This window comes from Carassius gibelio, chromosome B9, assembly GCF_023724105.1.
Source record: "Carassius gibelio isolate Cgi1373 ecotype wild population from Czech Republic chromosome B9, carGib1.2-hapl.c, whole genome shotgun sequence".
Classification (NCBI taxonomy): Eukaryota; Metazoa; Chordata; class Actinopteri; order Cypriniformes; family Cyprinidae; genus Carassius; species Carassius gibelio.
In genome coordinates, this window is record NC_068404.1 from 3,299,015 (window position 1) to 3,312,802 (window position 13,788).

The window sequence follows — 13,788 nt, forward strand, 5'->3', positions numbered from 1 at the left end:
CATAGTGCTCTTCTGAACATCAATGAGTCATTTCATTTCGTTTCAGCTAAATTTACTACTGTAAAAAGTAAAATAAAAAAAATAAAGAAACTCATGTAAGCAAATTGCTGAAGATACAAAAGAAGTAAAAATACATTATACATGATACAATACAAACTGATGATTTCAAAAACTCATGTGTACTCACGTCAAAAAAACTCCCAGCATGCTCTAGGATGAGCTGACTGGAATCTGGCTTGTTTTTGCAGTATGTCACATAAATATTAAACTTATCAGCCTGAAACAAACACACAAGCTTTAATTCAGCATGTCAAAGGAAAACAAAAAGATGTCATAATTAATTTCAGTGAATATTCAAAGTGTTTGACTGATTTTTTTTAATTCTTGCTATAAAAAAGTATATATATATATATATATATATATATATATATATATATATATATATATATATATATATATATATATATATATATATATATATATATATATATATATATATATTAGTTGAAAATAAAGTAAAGTATATCACATACATGCTATATGGTCAGGGTCAGTTACTTGTAATTACGTATAATTTACTGCTATTATTCTAGTAAATATATAAAGTATAATAAGGGCACTGTAAAATCAATCAATAAAAACAAAACAAAAAACAATGAACAAATAAATACATAAATAAAGAAACAAATAAAGTTTTTATTAATTGTCTGCTTTAAAAATTGTAGTTGAAAAAAGTTGTTAGGTTCATTGTTAGGTTAAAATAAACAATGACATAATTTCCTGCACAAATGTAGTATTTTGAAACACTCACCCATGTAACAAAGCAATGGCCCACATCCTCAGGTAACTGCTCATAATTAATCAGCTCTTTCAGAAATATACTATAATAAACACAAAACAACATGCAAATGAGTCGTAATCACTGAATTTTCATATCAAATGGGATACACAATTTGCACATGGAATCTTTTTAATTTTAAAAGCATATTAATCACCTCTTTCTTCTGAGAAAATAAGAAAACTGTTTGTATGCTGATAAAAAGCTCAGTGTGGCTTATGGGCTAATATTGTAATGAGAAAAACTAACTTATTATGGAAGTCGTAAATCTCCTGGATGTTTCCAAAGATGATGTGCTCTTTGTTGGCGATTCCTGGAGGGATTTCCTCTACGCCATTGGTCATCCCCCACAAATACGTCTAATACATAAATCACACAGAAAGAAGTGAGTAGCCGCAGGAATTTACTGTCTGCGATCATTGGCATGCAATATCTCAATGTACAATAAAGACCTAAGGATCTTAAATGGGTCGTATCATGGCAAACGTATTTCTTTAAAGAAACAATGGATTTCAGTGTACATATAGACATAGATATAGAAGACTTAAAGGCAGAGCTGCAAAAATGTTTAAAGAAATATTTAATAATATTAATAAAAATGAAACACTTACCTCTAAACATTCATGCAAGTCCCTCACATAAGCCTTTTCTGTCTGTAACAGCTCTGCAATAATAAACCTGCACCGACACAAAGCAGAGAGTGATTATACGAGTCTGAAACTGTGATGTGTGTGTGTGTGTGTGTGGAGCTGTGTCTGGATCTCTTACTCTTTCTTCCGGGCTGATTTCCTCTTTTCCTCGTTGATCTCGTGGTTGGGGTCACGCAGTTTGACCTCTGGGTCAGTCAGGCTGGCTGGAATGATATCCAGCTCCAGATCCTTATTATCCTGAAACACAGAGACACACAAACAAAAAAATCCACATGGTTATGTCCAGGACGTACTGCTATGTGTGTTCAGTCTATGCACACAGTATGAACCGATACGTTTGTCAAAACACACAAGATAACACACTGCATTAGATGTGCTCTCCATTTCATCTGTGACCAACATGACAGGTTGGGAAAGAGTTTAGTTTTAAAAGCACAATCATTTCCTAATAATTTTAGTATTACAAAAAAAAAAAAAAAAAAAAAAAAAAATGAATGAATGAATAAATTATATATTTGTTATAAAAAGTTTAAATCAAAACTAAAAACTTTCCTTGAGTTTAGCAGCTTAAAATGATCAGATCACAGACAGAGTGATCTTGTCTAAATTTAAATTTGTCTTGTCTAAAAAACCTTATGCTTTTTACTTTTGCTATAAAATACTGATATACAGTTCAGGTATAAAAGTAGCTACATAGTTTATGAAAATGTATTGATTTATTAATTGATATAAAACAAGGACTTTTCTATCAGCGATACAGTACAGGTTAAAGAGCTTGAAAATAAATAAATAAATAAATAAATAAAAATATATATTATTAATAATAATAATAATTATTATTATTATTGCTGGTTATGTGCAGTACCTCAGAGCTGATGCCCAGAGCGTTCTCCAGACTGCAGCGGTATTTGCCCATGCGCAGGGAGAAATCTCTGTAGCGCTTGTCCACTGCCGTCACCCACTTCTTCAGCTCGGTGACGTGTGTGTGACCCTTCTCCACAAAATTATCTGCCAGCTGGATCAACATCTTCACTTTCTCTTTAGTTTGCTGCATCACACATGAACACTATGTGTGTGAGTGTGTAGTTTGATAATTTATGCTCAACATGCATCAGATCAAGCCAAGTAACATTAAGCATATTTTAAAAGTTCCTCAGAGAGAATGACTTGTCTTTGCCAGGATTTCTATGTTGCCTAAAATATCCAGGTTTTGTCTGTTTGCACTGTGCAGATCGATCGTTGTATGACATTCATGAAAGCTATATAGAGCAGAGCAGATGGCTTCTTATGCATTCAAATCTCTCTTGGTACTTTGGTTTCATACAATGATCGGTGCACAGCGATGCTTCAAGTGGAACGAACGAGCAAACCTAACATGTACGTGTATTTGCATTGCTTTGATCGTTCTCTGTAGATCTCACCTTCTCACACACCATGATTGGTCACTTATGTACGATACCTGCATGTTATTGGTCAAACTACTTTGGATGTTTTAGGCAAAATAGAAATCCTGGGAAGGACACATCCTGGGAAAATGGCTCGTATGGTTACCCAAGAATAATAGTGATTTCAGGAGGAAGTGTTTGTGTCTCTGTACCTTGGCAGAGACGCGGACTTCTTCATATTCTTTAAGCAGTTCCTGAGTTTTCTCCACCGAGTCTCCAGGGGACGTGTGAGAGGCGAGATACACCTCTCCTGCCTCCTCGATCCACTCTAACGCCTGAGACAGAGAGAGACAGACTCCATCAGATGATCCGGATCAACACACAGATCAGTCTGTACAGCTCAAGTGTCCTGTGAGGTCTGGGATTCACACACACCAAGCATTCGGCCAATCCAAAGAACCCAATGAAGAATGTTCTAATATTACAATAAAGTGAATGTGTGAACAAATTATCTGAATGGAACTACAGTATTTCTGCCAGCATTTTACCTTTATTCTTCCAAATATGTCAGAGCTTAATGTATATTAACGTATATTAATTTAACGAGTTTATTCTGTTATTTTGAGGCTGTGAAAATGGCCAGGACTATATACTTTTCAGATTTTTTTGAGAATAATCTTCAAAATTTCCACAAAAAATGGCTAAACGATGTTCATCAGCAAAACTGCATACATTTATTTTTTTATTTAAATTGTTTAAAACACTTTTAGGATGAAATCTATAGAGAGTTTTATAAATGAGACCCCAGGGGTGTGACAACATGAGTGCGGTGTTAGTCGTGAAACTGTTTTTTACCAATTGGCCCATTGAATCTGAGGTTTTATTTGTGTTTGTGTGTTGTTATGATAGTGTGTTTTTATTGTTATTCTGTATTGTCTCATGTACAGCACTGTGGTCAACATCTGTTGTATTAATATGTGCTCTATAAATAAAGTGAACATGGAACATATTATAATGACTTCAATCTTGAGATGGTTTCATTACCTTGTCTTGCCTTGCCCTAATCCTGTTCCTAACCAATCTAACTTTTTTTTATTTATTTTTTATTTTATCTTGACTTTTCTTTTTTTTTTTTATGAATTATTCATATAAGATATGAAATATCTTAAGACGCTAAATACTTACTGTAGCTCATTTAATATCTTAAATAGGAAATAATATTAAATAGGAAGAATATTTTTTAGTGACCATTTACAAAAAGCTAGAAGAAGCACAACAAAATAGAGAAGTTCTCAATGGATGTTTTTAAATCTGAACTACATCATTTGACCCAGTGTGTCACTTTGCGTCTCACAGCATCGGTTGTCCATTCCACAGAAATACAACTCCATACTACAGTATGCTGTCTAACACTAATGTCAATAATGTGTCTTCTATATGTCTTCACAAAAGCACACCTCATACACTTTCATGCAGATGAAGATAAAAACACAAACTAAAAAAAGTGCAGTATAGAGTCTGCAAAGACACACACACACACACACACACACACACACACACACACACACACACAGTGAAGTGTTTTCACCTGTTTGGCACTGCGTTCAAACACCACATACTGCTGACACTGATCCAGACGCCGCTTCTTCATGGTCCAGAAATGCAGAACTCTGTTTTCCCTCTGCAGCAGTTCATTCAGGATGGCTGTACAAACGCACCACATCACACATGACAAATTATAAACATTAATAAATGAATTACTGGATATATCAAGAATAAAGAATTCTAAGCTAAAAAAAAAAGAGAATATTAAAAGATGGAGACATATTCATCAGATTGTGATTTTATCAGCTTTGAAGCTCTGACCTTTGACCTGTTGCTCAGGGCCGCGGGGGTTGCTGGATGATCCCTGACTGCTGACATTATTCCGGTGGATATATTTCAGAAAAACCTCAGCATTTCGCCTGGCCAGAGTACATGCCTGAGGAACACAGCAGACTTTACAGATCTAAAACAGAGCCTCTTTATTACATTAGAGATCCTCTGATCTAAATGTTCTTGAAAAATCAAGCATATGCTGGTTAGGTATGTTTTGAAGCATGGCTGCTGGCTTGAGCTGGTTTAAGCTAGTCCTATGCAACTAGCTCAGGACCATCACATGACCAACACATGACCAGCTTAGACCAGCATTCATGCTTCAAAACATGCTGGATTTCTCAACAGGAGATTGCAAGAGACTCTTTTGTGATTGATTGTCATTATAAAGTTGGTAACTTTGTGCTGACTGATACTGATAGAGATTTTGAGAGATCAGTTCAGTTCAGTTTAAGGGTGACCTTGAGAAAAGCCTCTTTCTGCTCCAGGTGTTTGCTGATGAGCGGCAGCACATGATCCATCTCTGCTGAAGATCCCAGTTTATCATGGGCTCCACACCAGTCCTCGTCTCTGCGGTACTCCTGCTCCAGACTCTCCAGCACGCTGCACACCTGTGAATAAGCCATTCGCATGACATTTAGCATGACGCAGGGTTCTGACCTTACTATATGGTTAGGGTTAGGTTTAGGGTTAGGGTTACTTGCATGTAATTATGCATTATTAAGTGTTATTATAATAGTAAGTATATTAAATTTGTGTAACAAGGACACCTTAAAACACATTTAAATTGAATCTTTTATTATAAAACTATGAAATTGTTTTGGAGACTAGACCCCAGCATGGTTCTTGCTTAATGGGAGAGTTTTTGAACCATCAAGTGTCCCCTTACTATGCATAATCATAGCATACTTTTAAAAAGAGTACTTAGTATGAGATAATATACTTGGAAGGAATATACTTAAGTACAATCTGAATGGAAAGTTGTTGGACAGTTAGGGCCAGTTTTACTAAAAGCTTGTGCCAGTGCAAACCATCTTCTGGAATTAAAATAGTCAGGTTTTACTAAAGATGTGCAGTGAAGAATTCTATTTTGTGCTTGAAAAGGCTGCAATTATTTTTGTTACAGAGAGCGTGTGGTAGAAGGGAAAGGATTTTTTCTCCACATGTATTAATTTATTTAGAAAGCAAGAAGAAAACATTGTCCAAACATATCATTTGCCAAGTCATGTTATTTTTAATTTGCTTCAGGAAATAGAAGACTTGGAACCCTCAACTAAGAATCAAGCAATACCAGCTTAATCAAAACTTCTAGCTATTCTTCATTTTTAGGCCTCTGGTTCTTTTCAACATACTGTGGTTTATTTATTGCTTTATTGTTTATTCGCGACTAGTGTTGTCAAAATACCCGGTACTTCGGTACCAAGTCGGTACTAAAAAAATGAAAATGTGACGGTACCAGGTTTCTTTAAGTACCGGCGGTACAGAGTACCCGGTGAACCCGGTTCTTAACGCATACAGAGTTATAATTTCCGTAAAGTAGAAAACATGGACAGAATCAAAAAATCCAGTCATGAAAATTAAACTTACATATTAAAGGTGCTGTAGGGAACTTTTGTAAAAAAAAAATATTTTTTACATATTTATTAAACCTGTCATTATGTTCTGATAGTAGAATATGAGACAGATAATCTGTAAAAAAAATCAAGCTCCTCTGGCTCCTCCCAGTGCTCCTATTGCCATTTGCAGAAACTCCATCACTCCCGGTAAAAAATAACCAATCAGAGCTGCGGTCCGTAACTTTGTTTGTGTTCAAAATGTAGAAAAATGTATATAATAAGCGAGTACACCATGAATCCATTTTCCATTTTCCGAAGCAATTTTTTAGATTGCTTCGGGGATACCGCGGCGGAGTAACCCAGTACCTTTGTGATTCTTCATAGACATAAACAGAGAGAAGTAGATCCGGCTACGATGTTCTTCCGCAAGACGCAAGCAGTTCTGTTTATTAACCGCTAGAGCATCAAAAGTTCCCTATTTCAGCTTTAATATGGACAGTCATGGAATTTGTCAAAGTTAGCATAAATTAATCAAATCAAATCTCCATATGGACCAGTATCTGTAAATGTTAAGCCGCAAATGTTGGTTGAAATATGAATCAATGTTCTGCGCGTCTCTGTGTGAATGAATGAATGGCAGAGATGTGCGGGTTTGTTTACTACATAGATTGAAGCGTGTGATGCTTGCAGTAATTTCAACATCTGTCATCTCAATGAGGACATAAATACATAAACAACACCACAACTGTTGTGAGTCACTTCACAAGCATTTTACCGTTTCATTTGACTAAAACCAGTGTCAAAATAAAAGTTAATTTTTACATAAAGGCATTGTGTTAGAAATATTACTGTTATTTAGTAGAATGTATGTGATACTGCTACTACTGTTGACAGAATTCATAAAACTTATATTTCTTCCATGTTTTAATTTTAATAGCAAATCCCCTTTATTTACAAAAAATATAATGTGTTTAAATTTCATTAATTAAAAGAAATTAAATGTGGGTGAAACTTGTTTACTTTTTTTCATAATTATATTACTTGTAGAAAAACTTTAAACACAATTGTATATTAGTATAAAGAATGTCGTTGGTTTTATTTTTAGAGATAAAAGTTTTTTTTTTATTAGCATATTTTTGTGTTTTGCTTTGGTACCGAAATTGGTACCGAAAACCGTGGATTTTCACTGGTATCGGTACCGAATACTGAAATTTTGGTACTGTGACAACACTATTCACGACTATGATAATTTGCACTGTGCTTGGTATATTATGTTGGTTGATATGTAAGTAAGATGTTGCATCTGTGTTCTGTAATTTGCGCATTGTTAATAAATCACCTGCAGAAATTTCCACACCCATAATGTGTATTCAACACAATAAGCACCCACTTTTTCACATTGGTAATGTGCCACTGAAACTAATCTTGGGACACCTGGCTGTCTTTTGTAGTACTGTAAGTCTTCTAGGGTTGTATCAGCAATGGTGAAGTGATGCAGAAGCCAAGAGGATCAGCTGATATGTGTGTGTGTGTGTGTGTTTCTCATCACCTGTTCTGATGTCTTGTAGAAGGCTACAGAGGCGTTAACCAGCTTGAGTCTGTCTTCCATCTTCAGCATGAGCTGCTGCCAATGTACTGCCACCTTCTCAGCACAGCTGCGGATGGCCTCCGGGTCGAAGTGTCCGGCCTGTAACAAGATCTCGGCCTTCTGCTGCACCTGCAGTGCGCTCTGATGGGTCTTCTGAAGAGAGTTGGCGTGGAACAAAGACTACAGGGAGAGAAGAGAGACAAAGAACAGCAAGTTAAATATACCTTAGCCTGGAGGTGGCACTAACCACGCCACTGTCATACAGTGGTGGACCGTAATGAAGTATTTTTGCATACATTTAGGTAAAGCATCTGTACAAAAAATTATGTGTTAAATACCACCCAGCGCTGGGTAAAATATGGACAAACCCAGCGGTTGGGTTACTGCCCAGAAGGTTGGGTTAAACAAAATATTATATTTTTCACTGCATTACATTTACAGTTTTTTTGCATTAATTTCGTCGCCAATTTCAGAACCTTGATGTCATTTTTCACAACGTCCAAACACATAAGTCAAATGTGAAAAACTTAAAGAAACCTTGCATTTGCAGAATTATTGATTCAAATAACCAATTTCTCATGAAATATAACAGAAACATTACTTCAGATCACACACAAGATACCCAGAGTTTCACCGTGTACACTGAAAAAAGCTGGGTTCAGCCTGTTGGGTCATTTTATTAGGTTATTTTTTATATTTTTTCGCAGGTGCTGGGTAGTTTTTAATGGTGGGTTATTTTTTTCTACTCAACCTGCTGGGTTGAGACTGTCTCTTCTAGTTGCTTATTAGCATGCATATTACTATTATATAAAATTAGCCAATTATTAGTACTAATTAAGCACATATTAATGCCTTATTCTATGTGACCTTATTCTCCATCCCTTGTCCTGCCCAATACCTAAACTTAACAACTACCTTCCTAACTATTAATAAGCAGCAAATTAGGAATTTATGAGGGGAAATTCATAGTTAATAGTGAATAAGTGTTCCCTATTCTAAAGTGTTACCAATGCCATTTGTCTTGTATTTTTCAATATGTTCTTGCTTGACAATAAACTTTTGATTATTGCTGTTGCCTCTAGTAATTCTGATCGTGATTATTTATTTTTTTTCATTTCCAGCCCATTTTAAGGCAGCATATATAAAACAATAGTTGACTTAAATAAAATTGAATAAACTCTTAAATCACAAGAATTAAAGGAGACAGATAATTAAAAGTAAATAACTATTAGAGTAGATCATCTGAGCATCTTTTATGGGACATCGTCCAGCAGCCCTCCTACTCCAGACCGCTGACAGCTGACTAGGTTTTCTACAGTCAGACGTTGGCCTGTGTTTTGTCTGCTGGCATTGTCATGGTGAAGGAAAATATTAATAGTCAGCTATGGACATTTACTAGCAGAGCTGTGCAGGTAGAACCTTGTCCAAAGCAGGAAATAGAGACCACTGCCAAGTCCTGTGATGAATGACACGACTACTGTACTGAAAGACACAGACCGATTGCATAAAGCATGAGTCATACCTTTGCTTTACTTGAAAACTATCTTAACACTAAAATGATTGAGAGTGAATATTGTCTGCCAGAATCTGCTCTTATATCACCAAGTTTACACAGCACTCTCCAAAGAAAAAGCCGTGAATTGCAGTAAAACAGTGGAGCCGCTCTAGACTGTCTGTGGGTCATAAATCCTTCAGGAGAATGTTTTTGATCCCTGTGTTAAATTTTATGAATGAACAATTCCTGCTGGATCTGTTTGGAATATCCTCAGAGTAATCACTTCCATACATCCCTCAGTGTTAAACTGTATGCCGAGGGCACATAGAAGGAAGGTTTTGGACTAAAACTCAAGAGAGGAGATGTGCATATAGTAGACTACTCCTGTTTTTCTATTTCCTTCATATGCCCTTTAAAAAAGAACAAGAGAGATTGAAAGAAAGAGAGAGAGAGAGAGAGAGAGAGAGAGAGAGAGAAGGATGGTTGAATGGACTTTACTCATCTATGTAAGGGTCAGGGCTGAAGTACTGATACTATAGATGTATCACAGATAAAAGTTTCGAAAAAAAAAAAATGTTCAGAATGTACAAAGAGAGAAACTGAGACAGTGGGGGATAGAGCCTGTGTGTTCATGTGTGTGTGTGTGTGTGTGTGTGCGTGTGTGTGTGTTTACCTCTATGGCCAGTTGGAACTGCTCATGTTCTCTCTGTAGTTGTTCGGCCTCTGACAGTGAACTTGCGTTCACCATACTGGCATCCAACATAGACTCACCATTACGAATCCAACCCAGAACCTAACACACATCACAACAAACACGACTTTAGCACTGAAACACAGCACACAATATAAACATGACCTTATTCAATACATCAACAAATCTTTGTGAAAAAGAATTACAATTTGAAATACTTTTAAAAAGAGTAAAGAGTACGGAAACATATACTTTAAATAATATAATATACTAAGAATATGCATGCATGTGAATTACTACAGTAAATGTAGTGTTTTTTGTACATTTGTTACAAGCAGTATTAAGTGAAATATATTAAAATGTATTACATTTGACATTTACATTATATGCAATGAGCTGAACATGTTTTTTTCTTTTTTTTTTTTGTATATACGCATGATTTAAGTATGTCTTTAAATTCAAGTTTATAATTCAAATTTCTTTGAAATACCAAAACAAGCTCACTCCAACTTGTCACATTTTGACGCTTGGTCAGGACACTTTGGCTTCACTTATGACGTACAGGGTTCCCCTATTTCTCAGCATGCAGGGTCCTCCATTGCTTTAAATAAGAAACCCTTAGCATCAATATGCTGACGCAAAAGGCTTATCGTCATGATTAAATTATATATTGAGCAAAAATATTGTCATTATTGCAGATATGTTGTGGTGTGATTTTTCAATGTAACCCAATCCCTGCCCCTTAACCCACCGTTTGTCAATAAGACATAATATATAACAGGCAGATACAACTACTGTCAAGAATTATTCAAAAAGAAGTCTTTCGAGGAAGAACGATTGATTTGTTTATGGAATAGACACGATCGCCACCTCAGTCCGCCGTGAAACTGTGTGCAAATTCAGAAAATGCTGCCAGAAGAAGCCTTCGTCAGCCACTGGCTCTTTCATGACCGATTGCATGATGCTACAGGAGAATCTTTTTGAATGAGACGTAATGTGAGCGTGTTAATAGATCGGGATCATTTTAAGCGATTAAAACCTTGTGTTTTACTCTCATCTTCGCATAAAGGTATCACATGGCTTCAGAAGACTTGGAATGCAACACAACATGTTTGTAATGCTTTTATACAGTTTGTTTGTGGTTGGTTTTTGCAAGAAATACGTGTGACTGTACTTTTATTTTTCTGTTACATGTTTTATATTGTATGTTGTTTATATTGAAAGCATACATTTATATAAAATTATTTATATTTAATACAAATGCATGAAAACCATTAAATTGAGGCAAACAACTGAAAACAATGAATGAGCCTGTGCTTTGAAAAGAGACGCCAAGGTGTCCTGACCAAGCATCAAAATATGATGAGATGGAGTGAGACCGTGGTGTACTGCCGAATGTACTGAAAACCATATAAGGTTAACTAATGTATATATACTTTAAATATAATGTCAAATAATGCACTAGACGCTGCTTGATTGAAGTACTTCACATGTGCATGCAGTACTTTTTCATCTATCTATTTGATCTGAAGTGCACTCAGAAATAAGTGTTTGCGAGAAGTTAGATTGGATCATCTGCATGATATTACAGTCTGTCAGTCTGATCTGAATATGTGACTCTCAGAGTGGACTGATATCCCGAGGAGACTGAGCAGAATTCATAACTCTCTCTGCTCATTTCTCTCCATTAGCGCTCGTGTAGTGGCAGACACTTAAAGGCTGTTCCTGGCGACATCACTTTGGCCCTCTGGTTGAGATTAGCTCTGAAAGCCACACTGAATGTCTCTCACACGAGAGCCCAGATCTGTGATACATCAAGAGCGTGAGAGAGCAGAGAAGGAACCTCATAATCAACCAATATTTTATTATTTTTGATAAATGGATCAGTGAGGGTGAGTCCTCTTTGAAGAGCCGTGGCCATATGGGTAAACGGAAAACACACATACTATACTGTCCAAAGTCTGGGCTCAGGATGATTAATTATGTATGTATTTATGCACAGTATGTATTTATTTATTAAGCAAGGGGCAGATTAAACTGAAGTGACAGTAAAGACTTTTACATTGAACTTGAACTTTATCCCAAGACTGCACTAAGAATATGAAGAAAACGGAACAATAAATATAACTTTGAGTAGCCAAACAGCAGAAGCATTTTCCATTGATAAAGTTTCACTTTTGGCATCGAGAGGGATAAGCAGATATTGGAGAACGTGTTTAGTGAGCTGCTATAGAAGTCACTTACTGTGCATGACTTCTGTCTCCTTTCTAAAGTTTCTGAGTGTCATTCGGGGTGTTGATTATTCAGTGTGTTACCTGTTTAACCTCAGCCTGTAGGTGGCGCAGCTGCACACACTGCTCCAGATGTTTCTGTGTGTGTTCAGCGCTCACGTCCAGCTCATGCTGTTTCTCATTAAGAAACTCCAACAGCTCCTGAACTTGAGTGGCTAGATCCACCTCCTTCTCACCAGTCAGCTCAATGCCTGGATATCACAAAAAAATACACACTTCTGGTGATATTCCTGCAGAATCGTTATTTTCTGAACACGTTTACAGCTCATCACCACTGGGTGGCAGTGTGGAAGCTAGTTCAAATCCACTAGTTCAAATCCACTTAAAATCCGCTCTCCTCTTTCAGATTCTACAGTATATCATAGATTAACATTCAAGGCTAATTTAATTTAGGGACTATGTAGAGTCAGCAAAATAAAACTTAAAGTGTGTGAAGTCATATAGGAATGTGAGGATAACCAATTAAATATACAAATAAGTTAAAAAATATAAATCTAAGAACAAATACGTCAACCACAGAATGATCCAACTGATCATTCAGAATGAGGTATACCAGAGAATTAACAATAAACAAATAAAATATGTCTTTAAAAATAAACAGAAATATCAAACAAATATATATATATATACCTAACCTAACCTAATAAAACCTACCTAACTTACCCTAACCTAACCTACCCTACCCTACCCTAACCTAACTTAACTTAACTTAACCTACCCTAACCTAACCTAGCCGAACCTAAACTAACCTAACCTAACCTAACCTGATTGAACCTACCCTGACATAACTTGATCGAACCTACCCTAACCTAATCTAACTTAACTTACCCTAACTTAACCTAACCTACCCTAACCTAATCGAATTTACTCAACACTAACTTAACCTAGCGTACCCTAACATAACATAATCGAACCTACCCTAATTTAACATAGCCTACCCTACCCTAACTTAACCTAGACTACCCTAACCTAATCAAAACCACCCTACCCTAACTTAACCTAACCTAATCAAACCTTCCGTAACCTAACCTAACCTTACCTAATCGAACCTACCCTAACTTAACCTAGCCTAACCTACCCTAACTTAATCGAACCTACCCTACCATACCATAACCTAACCTAATCAGACCTACCTTTCCTAATCAGATCTATCTTTCATTTTTATATATATTTTACTGAAAAATAATTCAAATAAATTAATTGCCTGAATTTGAATTTCTAATTATATTTAAAATGTTTACTTCTTACTAGAACTACAGTTGGGATGATTAGTTTAAGTAATTAGGAATTAATAAATGTATGAATGAATGAATCACAGTTGATATGCATATAGAGAATCCAGTAAAGTTTCTTTGATTTCTGTGATTGTAAATGTTGTCCCAGCAGCAGAATCAGACACAGCCATCGGACACACAGGCA

The 13,788-nt window shown here is 36.0% G+C and overlaps 1 protein-coding gene across 2 annotated transcripts in view; it reads right to left on the minus strand.

The window, feature by feature from the left end:
• The window catches only part of LOC127964620 (kalirin), a 200,491-nt gene that overhangs the window by 77,147 nt on the left and 109,556 nt on the right, over positions 1-13,788 (minus strand). For both annotated transcript variants that reach the window (XM_052564873.1, XM_052564874.1), the window contains exons 15-27: positions 12,394-12,560; positions 10,061-10,180; positions 7,854-8,072; positions 5,210-5,359; positions 4,740-4,854; positions 4,462-4,577; positions 3,086-3,208; positions 2,354-2,536; positions 1,607-1,725; positions 1,450-1,516; positions 1,088-1,197; positions 812-881; positions 188-277 (exon numbers count right to left, since the gene is read on the minus strand). In XM_052564873.1, coding sequence (XP_052420833.1) covers positions 188-277; positions 812-881; positions 1,088-1,197; positions 1,450-1,516; positions 1,607-1,725; positions 2,354-2,536; positions 3,086-3,208; positions 4,462-4,577; positions 4,740-4,854; positions 5,210-5,359; positions 7,854-8,072; positions 10,061-10,180; positions 12,394-12,560 — 1,649 coding nt within the window. The remainder of the gene's footprint in view (positions 1-187; positions 278-811; positions 882-1,087; positions 1,198-1,449; positions 1,517-1,606; positions 1,726-2,353; positions 2,537-3,085; positions 3,209-4,461; positions 4,578-4,739; positions 4,855-5,209; positions 5,360-7,853; positions 8,073-10,060; positions 10,181-12,393; positions 12,561-13,788) is intronic.